Below are 17,170 nucleotides of genomic sequence, written 5' to 3' on the forward strand. Positions count from 1 at the left end.
TCGCCTTCTCCGAATCAAAACCACAATGAGGTACCATTTCATGCCAGTCAGAATGGCTGTTATCCACAAGTGTACAAGCAATAAATGCTGGACAGGGTGTGGAGAAAAGGGAACACTCTTACACTGTTGGTGGGAATGCAAACTAGTACAGCCACTATGAAGAACACTGCAGAGGTTCCTTAAAAAACTGGAAATAGAACTGCCATACAACCCAGCAGTCCCACTGCTAGGCGTACACACCGAGGAAACCAGAACTGAAAGAGACACGTGTACCCCAATGTTCATTGCAGCACTGTTTATAATAGCCAGGACATGGAAGCAACCTAGATATCCATCAGCAGATGAATGGATAAGAAAGCTGTGGTACATATACACAATGGAGTATTACTCAGCCATTAAAAATAATACATTTCAATCAGTTCTGATGAGGCGGATGAAACTGGAGCCTATTATACAGAGTGAAGTAAGCCAGAAAGAAAAACACCAATACAGTATAATAATGCATATATATGGAATTTAGAAAGATGGTAACAATAGCCCTGTATGAGAGACATCAAAAGAGACACAGATGTATAGGATAGTCTTTTGGACTCTGTGGGAGAGGGAGAGGGTGGAATGATTTGGGAGAATGGCATTGAAACATGTATAATATCATATGTGAAATGAATTGCCATTCCAGGTTCAATGCATGATACAGGGTGCTTGGGGCTGGTGCACTGGGATGACCCAGAGGGATGGGATGGGGAGGGAGGTGGGAGGGCAGTTCAGGATGGGGAACACATGTACACCCGTGGCAGATTCATGTCAATGTATGGCAAAACCAATACAATATTGTAAAGTCATTAGCCTCTAATTAAAATAAATAAATTTATATTAAAAAAATAAAAGAAGTTTCATTAAGTTAACACAATTAAATCATTGGCCATTGATGAGTAAGTCAATCTCCAGCTTCTCTCCCCACCCTGGAGGTTGAGATGGGGGTGGGCCTGAAAATTCCAACCCTCTGATCACTAGCTTGGTTTCTTTGGCAACCAGCCCAAATGCTCCAGTCACCTCATTAGCATAAGCACACAAATGGTTGAAAGGGGTTTATCATAAATAACAAAAGATATTCCTTTCACCCATGTCACTCAGGAAATTCCAAGGGTTATAGGAGTTCTGTGCCAGGAACTGGAGAGAGGAAGATCAAGTGTTTATTTCTTATTATGTCACAATTAGTTTTCTATTGTTGCTATAACAAATTAACACGGGCTCAATGATTTACAACAATACAGATTCATTATCTCTCAGTTCTCTAGATCAGCAGTCTAACACAGGTCCAACTAAAATCAAGGCATGGGCATTCCTTTCTGGAGACTCTAGGGGAGAATTTATGTCTTTGCCTTTTCTATCTTCCAAACACTGCCAAATGCTTTGGCTTATTGTCTCTTTCCTCTATTTATAAAGTCAGTAACTTTGCATCTTTGACCATTTTGCCCACCATACAGCAAAGCCAATCCACTGACACCAGGTTGTGGTGAAAGAAAGTATAGACTTTACTGTAAGGCATCAAGTCAGAAGAATGGGCAGCTTACACTCAAAATATCAGAACTCTCCGATGAGGGAAGGATTTTTAAAGGCAACGTGAGAGGTAAGGATTGCAGGGCATGTGATAAGCTCATGGACTTTCTTCTGATTGCTAGGTGGTGAGGTAATAGGGTAATGTTTGGAGAATTTTAATCATCAACCTTCTGATTCCAGCCAATCTGGATTCTAGTGCTTGTGGTCAGCATATAGTCAACATCCTGTATCTGGGTGGGGAGTGGGTCGGTCTTAGCTTCTGAAGAACAATTCAAAGATATTTATTAGATTGCTCTGTATATTCTACAAGGAAGAGGAACTGGGACTCTGTTTTATCACTGAACTATTATTACTTTTGCTTGATTTTTCCCTTTGTTTCTACATTCCCTGACTTCCCAAATTAGTAATTGCTTGAGTCTCCTTTTGGGGACTTGGTGGAAGCCTAAGAGACTAAACCTTTTTCTGCAGACAAGAAACTGGGTACCAGATGGGGCTTTTATGCCTTGGAAGGCTCTAGAGTGTCTTGCTTAATTTCAATTCCCCTTTCCTCAGATACTCCCCAGTTCTGAGGAGAATGAGAATGAGACAAGAAAGGAAATAAAGCTTTGGATAGAGAGGTTCATCATAAATTTGTCAGTGAAACTCAGTTTTAGATGGATTCTGTTTAAAAGGTACAAGATAGAAATAAAACTTCATGTGATTAATTAGGGTGGGACCTGTTGAAACACCCATGGGGAAAAGTGGCTCTTGATTTTACTAAATCTACACAGATATAAGATTTTCTTAGTTCAGTTCAATTTAAATACAACAGCAAAATCATTCACAGATGTATATTCTTTTCCCTCCCTTGCATTCAATAATTATGTATTGATTAATGATAATATAAAACAAAAGGTATTGGAAATTACAGAAACCTGAGACGCATCCATAAGAATTAAGGGGACAGTATAAAGATATATATATAGGAAGTAACTTACAAAATTTGCCCAATAACTTAGAAAAATCTATTATGTTATTGCAACTTTGCCACATGATCTTCCCTCATTATTTTCTCTCTTCTTCTAATAGCCCTCTGCCTCTGGGGTTTCCCTGGTGGCTCAGACAGTAAAAAATCCTCCTGCAATGCAGGAGTTCCAGGTTCGATCCCTAGTTTGGGAAGATCCCCTGGAGAAGAGAATAGCTACTCACTGCAGTATTCTTACTTAGAGAATCCTGTGGACAGAGGAGTCTAGTGCACCACAGTCCATGGGGTCACAAAGAGGAGGAAACAACTGAGTGACTAAGCATGCATGCAAGCTGCCTCTACCCATCAGTTCGGTTCAGTTCAGTTGCTCAGTTGCGTCTGATTCTCTGGGACCCCATGACCTGCAGCACACCAGGACTCCCTGTTCATCACAAACTGCCGGAGTCTACCCAAACCCATGTCCATTGAGTCGGTGATGCCACCCAAAAATCTCATCCTCTATCATCCCCTTTTCCTCCTGCCCTTAATCTTTCCCAGCATCAGGGTCTTTTCAAATGAGTCAGCTCTTTGCATTAGGTGGCCAAAGGATTGGAGTTTCAGTTTCAACATCAGTCCTTCCAATGAACACCCAGGAATGATCTGCTTTAGGATGGACTGGTTGGATCTCCTCACAGTCCAAGGGACTCGCCAGAGTCTTCTCCAACACAACAGTTCAAAAGCATCAATTCTTTGGCACTCAGCTTTCTTTATAGTCCAACTCTCACATCCATACATGACTACTGGAAAAACCAGAGACTTTAATGGATGGACCTTTGTTGGCAAAGTAATGTCTCTGCTTTTTAATATGCTGTCTAGGTTGGTCGTAACTTTCCTTCCAAGAAGTAAGCATCTTTTAATTGGTGGTGGCTGCAATCACCATCTGCGATTCTCAGTGATCAATGAAAGAAATAGAGGAAAACAATAGAATGGGAAAGACTAGAGATCTCTTCAAGAAAATTAGAGATACCAAGGGAACATTTCATGCAAAGATGGACTCAATAAAGGACAGAAATAGTACGGACCTAACAGAAGCAGAAGATATTAAGAATAGGTGGCAAAAAATACACGGAAGAACTGCACAAAAAAGGTCTTCACAACCCAGATAATCACGATGGTGTGATCACTCACACTCACCTAGAGCTAGACATCCTGGAATGTGAAGTCAAGTGGGTCTTAGGAAGAATCACTAAGAACAAAGCTAGTGGAGGTGATGGAATTCCAGTTGAGCTATTTCAAATCCTGAAAGATGATGCTGTGAAGGTGCTGCACTCAATATGTCAGCAAGTTTGGAAAACTCAGCAGTGGCCACAGGACTAGCAAAGGTCAGTTTTCATTCCAATCCCAAAGAAAGGCAATGCCAAAGAATGTTCAAACCACCACACAACTGCACTCATCTCACACACTAGTAAATTCTCACATGCTCAAAATTCTCCAAGCCAGGCTTCAGCAATACCTGAACTGTGAACTTCCAGATATTCAAGCTGGTTTTAAGAAAGGCAGAGGAACCAAAGATAAAATTGCCAACATCCGCTGGATCATCGAAAAAGCAAGAGAGTTCCAGAAAAACATCTATTTCTGCCTTATTGACTATGCCAAAGCCTTTGACTGTGTGGATCACAATAAACTGTGGAACATTCTGAAGGAGATGGGAATATCAGACCACCTGACCTGCCTCTTGAGAAACCTATATGCATGTCAGGAAGCAACAGTTAGAACTGGACATGGAACATAAGACTGGTTCCAAATAGGAAACGGAGTAATTCAAGGCTGTATACTGTCACCCTGCTTATTTATATGCAGGGTACATCATGCGAAACGCTGGTCTGGATGAAGCACAAGCTGGAATCAAGATTGCCAGGAGAAATATCAATAACCTCAGATATGCAGATAACACCACCCTTATGGCAGAAAGTGAAGAAGAATTAAAGAGCCTCTTCATGAAAGTGAAAGAGGAGAGTGAAAAAGTTAGCTTAAAAGCTCAACATTCAGAAAACTAAGATCATGGCATCAGGTCCCATCACTGCATGGCAAATAGATGGGGAAATAGTGGAAACAGTGGCCTCTACCCATATTTCCATTATTATTATTATTTGAGTGCTGTTCTTTTCATCAGTTTTCATCCTCTTACTCATGTGTCTTTTGCCTCTTGTTTCCCTCAGTTGCCATATTACTATCTTCTAACACATATCCATGGCACCCTACTCCAGTACTCTTGCCTGGAAAATCCATGGATGGAGGAGCCTGGTGGGCTGCAGTCCATGGGGTCACTAAGAGTCAGACACGACTGAGCGACTTCACTTTCATTTTTCTCTTTCATGCATTGGAGAAGGAAATGGCAACCCACTCCAGTGTTCTTGCCTGGAGAATCCCAGGGATGGGGGAGCCTGGTGGGCTGCCGTCTCTGGGGTCGCACAGAGTCGGACACGACTGAAGCGACTTAGCAGCAGCAGCAGCAGCAGCAGCAGCAGCAGCAGCAGCACATATCCAAACCATTGTGGGAAAAAACTATTTTGTTTTAAAACACTAAAATTCTCCTGAATTCATTTTCTCCTTTCTATCCACTTTATCACTGGTCAAGTTCAGATGTTCATTCTCTTTTCCTTACAATTTTAGTACATTTCTGCTTATATTAATAATTCTCCTAAACCCCCTGACAATCATCCATCCTCACCTTTACACTGCTTTCTGACTTTTCTAGAAAACCTAAACTTGTCCTTTCCCTACTCAAAAGTCTTCAATGGTTCACATGACCTACCAGATAAAATCCAAACTTCTTTATAAGGTTCAAAAAAATTCCTGCCTACCTATCTCACTTCATTTCTCCCTTTTCTCCTACTTCCCCTTTGCATGTTACCCTCTGGCAGCAGAGAAATACTTGTGACTTTGTCATTCTCTGCCATGCCTCTGCAATGTTGCATCTGTCATTCTCATATTCCCTCAGCTGCTTTTACCCCATCCATATGCAAACTCCTAGTCAATCTTTAAAACTGTTCAAATACTATTCAGTCAATAAAAAGAATGAAATCTTGCCATTTGTGACAACATGGATGGACCTAGAGGGTATTAAGTGAAATAAATCAGAGGGAGAAAGACAAATACTGTATGATTTCACTCATATATGGAATTGAAAAAAATCACAAATAAACAAAACTAAGCTCATAGATACAGAGAATAGTTGTTACCAGAGGGGAAGGAGGTTGAAAATTTGGAGAAACAGGTAAAGGATGTGAATTGTATGGTAACGAATGGTAATTAGACCTTTGGTGGTGATCACTTTATAGTGTACTCAAATGTTGAATTATATTATGTTACACTTAAAAATTACATAATGTTATAAACCAATTTTACCTCAAGCAAAAAAAAAAAAAAGATTGTTCAAATACTAACTTTGCTGTTAGGCTTTTTCTGTCTCTTTTAGGCAGGCCTCAGACTCACCTTCTGTTCTTTCCTCCATTGTTGGCAAGAATACTGTTATTGGTATTTGGGGTCAGGACTTGAGTTTTTCCATTCCAAACACTTGACATAAATTTCAGTATATAGTAGCTCAATCATCTTTGCTCTATTTCTCTACCTTTTTATTTAACCTACCTGAATATTAATGCTTAACACTGCATTTTTTTGGAACCCTGCTAAGCTGCTAAGTCGCTTCAGTCATGTCTGACTCTGTGCAACCCCATAGACGGCAGCCCACCAGGCTTCCCTGTCCCTGGGATTCTCCAGGCAAGAACACTGGAGTGGGTTGCCATTTCCTTCTCCAATGCATGAAAGTGAAAAGTGAAAGTGAAGTTGCTCAGTCATGTCCGACTAGTGCCCCTACAAAAGAGTTGTGTATTATTAATATTAATAGAATTAGCCTTTAGATAGCTTTGTGAAATGTATGTTTTCATTGTAGGTTTAGGAGAGAAGTCCAATTCTTCCTTTCCCAAACAATCCTCTTATCTTTTAGTTCCATAATGATCCTCAAGGGCAATCAAGTTCTGTAAAATAAAGAAATCTCCTTAACCACCTAATATTAGAAATTTCTATTTGTTTCCACCATGATCTAGATCAGGAACATTAATTGCAAAAATAAAATCATATGTTTACATGACAAAAACACCAGCACAATTACTTCCAAAATTACTAATTTCAACCCACCTCTGCTTAACCTGGATTCTTGTCAATGAAATTGAAGAAATTTTGCTCATTTGCCTTATTGCTTTTATTTATATTAATTGACATATTGATGTAGGTAGGCTCTATACTTTTAAACAGTTTGACTTAGAGAAAAATAACTGTTATAAGGGAAGGTTTGAGGAAAGAGTCACTGAAAAACTGAACATCAACCGAAGTTCAATCAGGAGAACAGAAACTATATTATGTTGCCTATAGAACTTAATAATAGGGTATTGTTGCACAGAGGGCGAAAGGGTGCTCCACACCAAAAAGGGGGACACTGAGGTGATTCAGATATGTAGTGTAGGAAACTATTACCACCTTAAGGCTGGGGAAGCAAAGGGAGAATTCTGGGTTATTAGAACTAAGAAGCTCAGAGGACAGGTCCTATTGTCTAGGGCATGGACCTTTGAGAACTGGGCATAGCCTCGCTTTTGTGGGTAACTCTGAGGTGTTGTGATGATTTCTTACAGCATAAAAATGGGAGGCTGGAGCCCACTGCTGATGACAGGCTGATGGGCCATTACTACTGAGGTGATGCTGATAGGAGCAGGAAGCAAACAGAAGGGAATACATGTCTTCTCCCCTGCTCCCACCTACTACCCTCTGTCCAATGACTTCTATTGATAGAACCTATCAAGAAGCCAGCTGGCAAAGGAGATGGATGTCTGCAGAGCCCCAGCCCCAGTATTAAGTGTGAATATGGAATGGAGATATGATAGCTTAGTAAGTAGTACTGTTGCTGTTTACTCGCTAAATTGTGTCTGACTCTATAGCTACCCCATGGACTATAGGCTCCTCTGTCCATGGGATTTCCCAGGCAAGAATACTGGAATGGGTTGCAATTTCCTTCTCCAGGGGATCTTCCTGACCCAGGGATTAAACCCCTGTCTCCTGCATTGGCAGGAGGATTCTTTACCACTGAGCCACCAGGGAAGCCCTAAGTAGCACTAAGAACAATTAAATCAAGAATGCTAAGCCATGGTCACTTAAAGTAACCATCTTGCAGCTTGAAAAACTCAACATGGTCATATACTCAAGACCTTAAGAAATTAATATTCTTCTGCTGAGTCTGTCTGCCATTAGACATACACTTGAGTATGCTTGTCACTATAGGCATCATTCAATCATCCAATCTGAGAGGTATATGGCAGATATTTTTCAAGGTGGTTGAGTTTCAACAGTGAAAAGATAAATAGGTTTCTGCCCACCCTTGTGGAACTGTCATTCTAATAAATAGAAAAAAGATAACATATAAAAATACAATGTGTCTGATGGTGAGTGCAATGGAGATAATAAAGCAAGTTTTGTGTGTGTGTGTGTGTGTGTGTGTGTGTGTGTGTGGTGGGGGAATAGGGATTGGAGGTGGGGGCAGCTCTTTCATATGGGGTGGTCATGGAAGATCTTAATGACAGGGTGCAATTACAGTAAAAACCCGGAAGAAAGCAGTATGGTTGAAGATCTTTTCAGTAGGAAATGGCTGTATCTGATAAAAATGGGTGGACTTTTTTGTTTAATGGATTTGCAGTTTAACTATTTGCATACTTCTGCTATAGACGACTGTGACTCTAGCTGGGTAACATCAACTTACTGTCAAATATAGTACCAATTCAAACATTCCACAAAGCATTGCTCATCTCTTCCACTGAGAGAAATGCTATACTTCTTCATGCAGCAGATTATAAAAAAATTGCTGATGGTAAAAGAACTAGCTGAGGTATGTACATAATAGCTTACCTGTACTAAAAAAATATTTCCTCTTTCAGAGTCAGGTATGAAATTCTAGCCTCAAACTTTTTCTTTGGATGATCTGAGTAAATGTAAAATGTCCAAACCGTACATAAGATGCCTTTGATGTCTTTGTCAAACTTCATTCTTTAATTAAGAGTTAATGAACCTTGATAATTGGCCAACAGTCTTTAAGGCAGAAAGTGGGATGGATACCATCAGTGCTCTTAATCCAAAACAATGAAATCACTGTTGGCATTAGAATCATGTTGCTTTTTGTTCAGATAATTTTTTTTTCTTGGAAAATACACGAATACTTTGGATTCAGTGGTACCAGAGATGTCAATACTAACTATGATTAAGTATTCCTTTAACCAGTTTGCCATTCAAACAATAAAAGTGAACTTACCTGCAAAGCTAGACATCTGAAAATGTTATAACCCAGTTATATTCTTACGTTAAAGGCTTTAAGAAAAATAACAGTAATTCTGGTCCTTGAAAAGAGTGAGTTGTAGCATGTAATGTAAAATCTTTTTCTGTAGATGGTAATAATTTCCTACAGGAAAACTTAAGGTGGGTATGTCTTTATTTGAGAGGAATGTATTTGAGACTGGATACATAGAAAGTAGAAGTTTGAATTAGTCTACTTGTTTTCAACTTTTTAAAAGGAATCTTTGGAGGTCAGTGGTGTCTACTCGAAGGCAAGAACTTGATTCTGGTGGTGAGACCACCACACCTGGCTTGTAGAGTTTGCAAACTTCGTGCCTAGGTTCCTCTGGTTGTCAAGGAGGTATAACAGTAATTGTAAACTTTCTTGCTTTGACATCTCTGGCTGAAGCTGGTGTATTAAAACAAATTATTATTATTAAAACACAATGCATGTATGCACATAAAACACCAGCATGGTGCTCTTTTCAATTTTATATTACATTTATAAAATACTGGTCTTCCATGCTCCCTTCACTTTAGGTCAGAGGAGAATATAATCATAGCATACTAATCCAATTCTCAAAATAGGGAGGAAATATATTCTTTAAAGCTCCGTATCATCCCTTTGAGAAGCACTAAACCGCCTAATCCCTCATGGTCTCTGTAGCAATTGCATGATGGCCCCCATATTAAGTCTTTGGCGTGTTTTCAAATCTTGGTCAAATTACTTTTTATCTGGAGACTGGAACTATCAGGGAAAGACTAGGGGAAAGAATTGGCTAGCAGAATTAAAATTCTGGCTGTTTAACATTTAACTGAGTACCAACAACGTGTTAAAGTGCTATCTAAACATAATTAGCTAGTCATGGCGCAGTGGGCTATGTTTAAATTTAACTGTGAAATTAGGTTTAGGGAATGTGAAAATAGGGGGGAATTTTTTCTCAAGGGAAACGGTGGTGTCAGCACAGCTGAGGAATGTCACAATAGCTACATTTAGTCAGTTATGATCATCATCAGGGCATCTCCTGGAGCGAGGCAGGACAGGGTTTATTCTTAAGTCCATTCTGAGACTAGGTGATGGAAAGGAGTGGTTGCAGGAGACAGGCTTACAGGGGACGACAGAGGCAGTCAGGAATGTAGAGGGAGCGAGAAAAGGGGGTGGAGGAAAAGAGGTCTTTAAACCGAGCGCTGGAAGACAGGATGGGAGGCGGAAGTTAAGAAAGAAAAAAAGAGCGGTGGGCAGTGGGTAGAACTGCGTGTAGTCTTGGAGGTGAGTAAAACGTTAAGTCAGTAGATGGAGGTCGGGGAGCCCTAGTGACTGAACGCGGAGGACAGCGTAATCTTGGCGAGAGATAATCATTAGTTTAGCTGCGACAGGCGGCCAAATCCTTTTTTGACTTTATTCTTATTGGAGCACATATGTGGCTATCCGGCGGCGATGGCAGGACCAACATAAAATTAATGGTGTCAGGATTGAGGATTTGTGTCCTTCGCCTCCAGCCCCCCGCGGGATAGTGGAAACTGCCCACCATCCCCGCAGAACCGCCAGTGGCCGTGGCTCCAAGGTTAAGCCACCAGGGCAGTGAGTGGCGGGCAAATGAAGAGGCCAGGGTGCGCAGCCACCGGGATGAAGGAGGGTGGCGGAGGATCACAGACACTCCTTTTACGGGCAAATATTTAATATTTCCCGAGGTCACTGTCCGGCGATCAGTTCATAGGAAAACAGGCAACGAAAATAAAATCACATGTGCGAACATGCAAATGAAACAAAACCAAAGAAAAACAGCACCGCACTACAGGCGCTCCGATCAGGGAAATTCACGGCCTCCTGTTGCCAGTCGCCCGGCGAGGACAGCGGACAGCCGGGCGGCCAGAGAAACGAGAGCGAGAAAAGACCTTCTGGGGCTCCTCTCCTTGCCCGGCTCCGTTGACCCTTTCACCAAACTGCCCTCCGAGAGAAATGGGCAAGAAAAACGCCTGTGCAAACGTGCCTCGGCGGGCTAAGGGGGAAGTGGGGCTGGGAAGAAAGGAGGGATTCGGAGAGCTCAGCTGTCCCGGGAAGCTGGAGGGAGAAAGTCTCTCCTTCCAGGCCCCGGCGAGGAGGGAGATGACTAGTCCCGCAGAATACGTCCAGCTTCCCAGACAGGAACCTTTAGCCAGGGCAACGGAAGGGCAGCCCCATCGTGCCTTCCTCTCCCCACCCCCTCTCTCCTCCGGGTCCCCGCCAGAGGGAGAAAGCCGCCCAGGATAGCCGAACTGCGAGCACGACCGTCCCACCGCCCTCCGCCTCTATCCGAGCTAGGGCCGCGGTGGACCCGCGAAGGGCGGAGTGGGCGAGACCATTGGAAAGGCTGAGAAGGGGGGGCAAGGCAGGAACGCGAGGGGCGGGGCCTACTAACCTATTCCAGATATTCCTGTCCTCTTTAAAGCCCTGCTTTGGGAGAAACCCCGTTATCATAGAGGAGAAAAGAGATTTGGGTGTTTTTTTTTTTTTTTGAAAGGGGAGGAGCGAGTGTAGGAGGGCGGGATGGGAGGAGTCGCGGCTCGCACTTTGGGATCAGACGGGAGCGCGAGTTGCGCGGGTTGGGCGGGCGAGTCCCTGCTCCTGCTCTGAGGGTCCAGCTTCCTCTCCCCCTCCCGCGCGGGGCGGGGTGGTGCGTTCCGAGTTCCCAGGAGTTCGAAGTGGGCGGGTGCCGGGGTGGGGGGGAGGGGAGTGGCGGCGGCGGTGGTGGCGGGCGGCTCCCGCCTCAGCCTCGGCAGTGGCGTCGGCGACGGCGGAGTCGAAGCAACCGCGAGCGCTCGACTGAGTGTCAGCCTGCGGCGACGGCTCAAGAACTGGGAGTTAGGGACGCGCGCACCGGACCTTCCGCCGCGGCCACTGCCGCCGCCGCCGCCCAGAGCCGGAGGCGCCGGGGCCGGGGGAGCCGGGCGGCGGGAGAGCGAGCGGGCCGGGGGGAGGGTGGGGGATGGCGCGGACCCCGGGGCCGGCTCCACTGTGTCCCGGAGGCGGCAAAGCACAACTTTCCTCCGCTTCTCCCCCCGGGGCAGGGCTCCTGCTGCCGCCCCCGACGCCACCGCCGCTGCTGCTGCTGCTTTTTCCGCTGCTGTTCTTCTCCTGGCTCTGTGGTAGGTGAACCTCGGCTGTCGGCGCGGGCTGAGGGGAGGCGCGACCGAGTGTCCCTGTGCCGCGGCCGGGCCGGCGCGGGCCGTTCTCTCGTGCGGAGGGCGGTTGTGTTCGGCGGTTGGCTGCGCGAGCGGGTGCCGTGGACTTTGGCTGGAAACTTTTCGCCGCGCCCGGGGCGAGGCCGGGGAAGGGCCGGGGCTGGCGAGTGAGGCGCCGACTGTCCGCTCCCCTCCCCCGCGGCCGCGCGGCTCGCCACGCTGCGGATCGGGGTTTGGCTACGATGTTCTCTGTCCGGACGCCGAGTGCTCGGTGCTGCAGGGGTCCCTCGGTGTTTGCTCTCGGGACCGTTACTTGCTCGCTTATTCGCGGAGGAAGCCGGGAGCACGGACTTCTGTGCTGGCGCTAAGGTGATGGGATGGTCGTTTGCCGCCTCATTTTTTCCCGGGTGTAACTTGAGCTGTGAGCCTAGGTACCTTTAGGAACACAAGAACCGACGACGGAATGAAGCCTTTGGGTTCCCACCCCGCTTCTCCTTCCACCCTGGAGAAGGCACCGTGTTAGCCCACCCTGCAGCATCCCCTACAGTTTTCTTCGACCCTCCGGCCCCTTTCTGCCCTGGCAGCCTCTGGATCGCTTTGCACTGAGCCTGTCGCTGCCTTCCAGTTTGTGGGACGTCTGTCTCACTGTCCATGTTTAATTTAGCTGAGCCAATTTGTCTTCAGGACGTTGATTTATGTGTAAAATACCTGACTGCATTGGCCGTGCCCCGGCTGTTCTGGTCAAAATAAGCCCCGCGCCTCTTCCCTGCCGTTCTTCCCACATGTTCTGTTACAGTTCTGTCACATTTGGGAGGTGGTCTCATTGTAAGTTCACTTCCTAGGCATCAGAGACTAGAAGCCTACTTATTAAAGAGTATCGTTAAATAAATATCTCCGTTTCGTGCGAGAGACGTGGACTTAAGTGATCCTTAATGGAAGGCGGCGATTTGGGAGACTAAGGCCACCGGTCTGGCTCTGGGGACTAGCTCTGTCTTTTGGTGATACCGAAACACAGCAGGACTTTATTCATTCGATGACTCCCACTTAGCAGGAAAGTGAAGAGGAAAACTTAGGCTTTGCTCAAAGCATGTTTTACCTGAGACATTTTTCTGGTACATAAATCTGCTCTTGGGTGTCAGCATTTAATGAAATCTTAAAAAGAAACCAGGAAGTTTAGCAGTATTTACTACAAGAAGAGATGTGTGCGGTTTTCTTGGATGGTTTAATTTAGAAGAGAATCCTAATATACCCCTGTACCGTGCCGGTGTGTCGGGGTAGCTGGTTATGAGGAAGGCAAAGTTTTCAAGAGATTGAGTGCCCCTTATAGGCTGAGAATTTCCACTACCAAATCACTGTCACGTTTAAAGCACTGTAATGACAGTTTCTGATTTACAGAGTATAGTATGATAAATGGCATGTTATCTAATCTACGTTGTTTCTGTAGTCCCACACCCCAGGTGTTTGGTTTCAGGACACAATTCTTTTTTTTTTTTCCACAATTCTTAATGCTGTTACTTCTTTATATTGATGCAAGATTCTGGATTGAATTTTGTGTACTGTTCTTTTGCAATAAGGAGTATTGTGGAATATATTTGGGTGGGAGGAAAATGGGAGGAGGATGTTAACAGTTTACTATTCTGATACAGATTGTGTTAAAGACTAAGAATATTTGTACCTCCAGTAAAGGTTTATCTAGCTAAGCAAAGCCCCATTGAAGACTGAAGCAAGGTAATATGTACAGGTAATACAAGAAAAATTAAATTTGGGTAATAATTTCATAGTTATTGTGAAAGTAAAGTGTCATTTACTTTTTGAAGAAACACTTTGAAATTCACATGAAAGAAGAAAAGAATTAAAAAAAAAATATCCTTAATAATGTGCTTGACATTTTAGAGTCCTGAAAATTCAAGTAGTATAGGCAAATGGACTGTGATTTAGAGAGGTGTAAATTGAAGTTTTTAAGAGTCATCTCTGCTTGTAGTTGCAGAGACAAACACTAGCTTTGTATTACTGTGCACTGCTCATTTAAAGAGCTTCCTTTTTTTGGCTTACAGTGTTATAACACCCTAATTTGTGAACCCTTATGACAAGTTTTTTCTGTGAACCTTTATTTTAGAATAAAGTCTTTGAATAGGGCACAGTTGTCCTAATTTATGGATACTTAGTAAGTATGGAGAGAAGGCAATGGCATCCTACTCCAGTACTCTTGCCTGGCAAATCCCATGGACGGAGGAGCCTGGTGGGCTGCAGTTCATGGGGTCGCTAAGAGTCGGACACGACTGAGCGACTTCCCTTTCACTTTTCACTTTCATGCATTGGAGAAGGAAATGGCAACCCACACCAGTGTTCTTGCCTGGAGAATCCCAGGGACTGGGGAGCCTGATGGGCTGCCGTCTATGGGGTCACACAGAGTCGGATACGACTGAAGTGACTTAGCAGTAGCAGCAGCAGTAAGTATGGAAATGGAAATTTCTTCTTGTAACCTGTGCATTGATTTAACATTCATAGTACTACTTACAAGCTTTGGCATGTACTGATGTTTGAGTTTAGTTTTATTTATTTATAAAATTTTATTGAAGTGTAGTTGAGTTACAGTGCTTTGGAAGGTGTTAGAAATGAGAAGATTTTTAGGCTTTAAAGAGAGGACTATATGATGATTTATTAATTAGAATGCTTTGCTTATTTTTACCACATATAGATTATTTTTTTCTTTTTGCTGCTATTTTTGATATTCTGGTTACATATAGCATGGCCTTAACTATGCTAAACTCTTGGAGTATCCTCTATTAGCATAATATCATTTCTATGTCATGCTAATTTTACTGCTATAAAAAACCCCTCATATTCAAACTAGTAGACATGATATTCTGAAAACTATAAAAAATTAATCAGATTTGCTCTTTTGAAGGGTGTACATTATCTGTCCTATTTGAAGAACTGAAATTCTCACTCGTCGCGGTTAGTTTGTGTGTGTATATGTATGTGTGTTAAGCCTGATAAATCATAGGTGTAAAGGTTAAGAGGACTAGATTTTCAACATTTTCTGACTTGATAAACATCATTTATTTAAATCTGGAAGTCCATATTTCTTTATGATGCCGATGATCAATTCATATGTGATGAGGTTTATCTTAGTTTCCCTTCCAGTATTTTTCTTGAGGGACAGAGAATATTAGCAGGGATATGGTATTGATGAGAGAGAAGATAGACTATTGACCTAAGTTCCAGCTCTTCCCATTTTCAACAAGGTTTTATCTTAAATGGATATTTAGAAGGTTATAGAAGGAAAAAATCTATTATGATGATGGAACATTTAACAGCACTTTCAGAAATTTCTTTATTCATGGCACTTATTAGACATTCGAGGACACTGAATAAGGCAGAGTCCTGGCTTCAAGGAGCTTACAGCAGTATAATAGATGTAATGTAAATAGATGGTTGTAGGGCTTCCTTTATGGCTCAGATGGTAAAGAATCCACCTGCAGTGCAGAAGACCTGGGTTCGATCCCTGGATTGGGAGGATCCCCTGGAGAAGGGAACTGCTACCCACTCCAGTATCCTTCCCTGGAGAAATCCACGGGCAGAGGAACCTGGCAGGCTACAGCCCATGGGGTCACAAAGAGTCAGACACAACTGAGTGACTTTGATATAGGACAGCTTGGTGTTTATGATAGATTTGTGCATGAGGTACTGTTGATTACCCAGAAGAGGAATACCTAACCAACTATGTAGAGATACTAGTGTAAACTGAGAAAAAAAGAGTTACCTAAGAAAAAATCAGTTGAGTCAGATTTTCTTATTGAGATAGGTCATTGTGGTAGGTGGTATAAGTTTGCTCTTTGCACTTTATGGTTAAGATACTAAATAGGCAGTTTGAATCTGAAAAAAGATTGTCACTTACAGCTGTGTTAATCATTGGTAAGTTATTTAACCTCAGTAAACTTAAGTTTTCTCGTCTTTTCAAAAAAGGGTAATATCAACTTGCTTATAGAGTTCTTGTGAGGATTAAATGAAAGAAAATAAAATAGCAGAATGCATGGAATATACATTCAAATTTTAGCATTTATTTTATTTCATATTATTATTAGGGGCTTCCTTGGAGGCTCAGTGGCGAAGAATCTGCCTGACAATGCAGGAGACGTGAGTTCGATCCCTGGATTGGGAAGATCCCCTAGAGAAGTAGTAAATGGCAACCCACATCAGTATGCTTGCCTGGGAAATCCCATGAACAGAGGAGCTTGGTGGGCTGTAGTCCACGGGGTGGCAAAAGAGCTGGACACAACTTAGCTACTAAACAACAAAGACCAACCAACATGGTATTTGTTATTCTTAAATTTTACCCTGATGACTTGAATAACTGGGTTTTCAACTTGATTGCATCTTCTATACTTTCATCTTTATTTTGAGTGTATAGCCCAGTCAGTGCTCTTGAAGTGTTTGTTAAATTTACCTCAGATAAGTATACAGACCAGTTTTCAGAATGTTAGGATGTAGTGAAATTAACCCAGTTGTGTAATTGTATGGAATCTAGTTGGATGGTCCCATAATGATGTACAATGTGTTTTAGGACTTGGCGGTTCTGTGTGGTCACTTAGAATGTTAGTGGTTATATTGAAAAGTGTAGAGTCAAAAATGTGCAGTTGATGGAGTCATAATTTCATTTCTACTTTAGCAAGTTACTGGTGGTATCAGGTTGGAGCCTATGATATATATTGCCCATATCAATCTTCCTGCTTCTAAGACGGATATAATGGCAAAGTGACCCAAATTTAAAAGGAAGCAAAAAAGAGCAAATTTTGCATTTAGCTATAGTGTCCAAAATAGGAATTGGGAAAAGCTGGTCAATAATATATTTGTGGGTATGGGTGTATTTACTGTTTTACCTTGTTTATGTCACTTATGCGTATATATGTGTGTGTAAAAAAAAAATATATATATATATATATAAAAGTGATTCAGCAACACTGAGGTGCATTTTGCATCTGTATAGTTAAGGAACAAAACTTATGGCTTATTGCCTGTTATTTCAAAATGAATGAAGTGAAGCTGGCTGTGATATGCTTGTTAAAAAGGAGTATTTTGGTATTCTGTTGCTTACCCCTTAAAAAATTAGTGAGTAAATAACTTATTCCT

The 17,170-nt window shown here is 42.8% G+C and overlaps 1 protein-coding gene across 2 annotated transcripts in view; it reads left to right on the top strand.

Annotated features, from left to right (window-relative positions):
* Positions 1 to 11,826: 11,826 nt before the first annotated feature.
* NECTIN3 (nectin cell adhesion molecule 3) overlaps positions 11,827 to 17,170 on the top strand; it is a 146,457-nt gene continuing 141,113 nt past the window's right edge. For both annotated transcript variants that reach the window (XM_055568133.1, XM_055568132.1), the window contains exon 1: positions 11,827 to 12,001. In XM_055568133.1, coding sequence (XP_055424108.1) covers positions 11,842 to 12,001 — 160 coding nt within the window. In that variant the 5' untranslated portion in view covers positions 11,827 to 11,841. The remainder of the gene's footprint in view (positions 12,002 to 17,170) is intronic.

This window comes from Bubalus kerabau, chromosome 2 (genome assembly GCF_029407905.1).
Source record: "Bubalus kerabau isolate K-KA32 ecotype Philippines breed swamp buffalo chromosome 2, PCC_UOA_SB_1v2, whole genome shotgun sequence".
In the NCBI taxonomy this organism is placed as follows: Eukaryota; Metazoa; Chordata; class Mammalia; order Artiodactyla; family Bovidae; genus Bubalus; species Bubalus kerabau.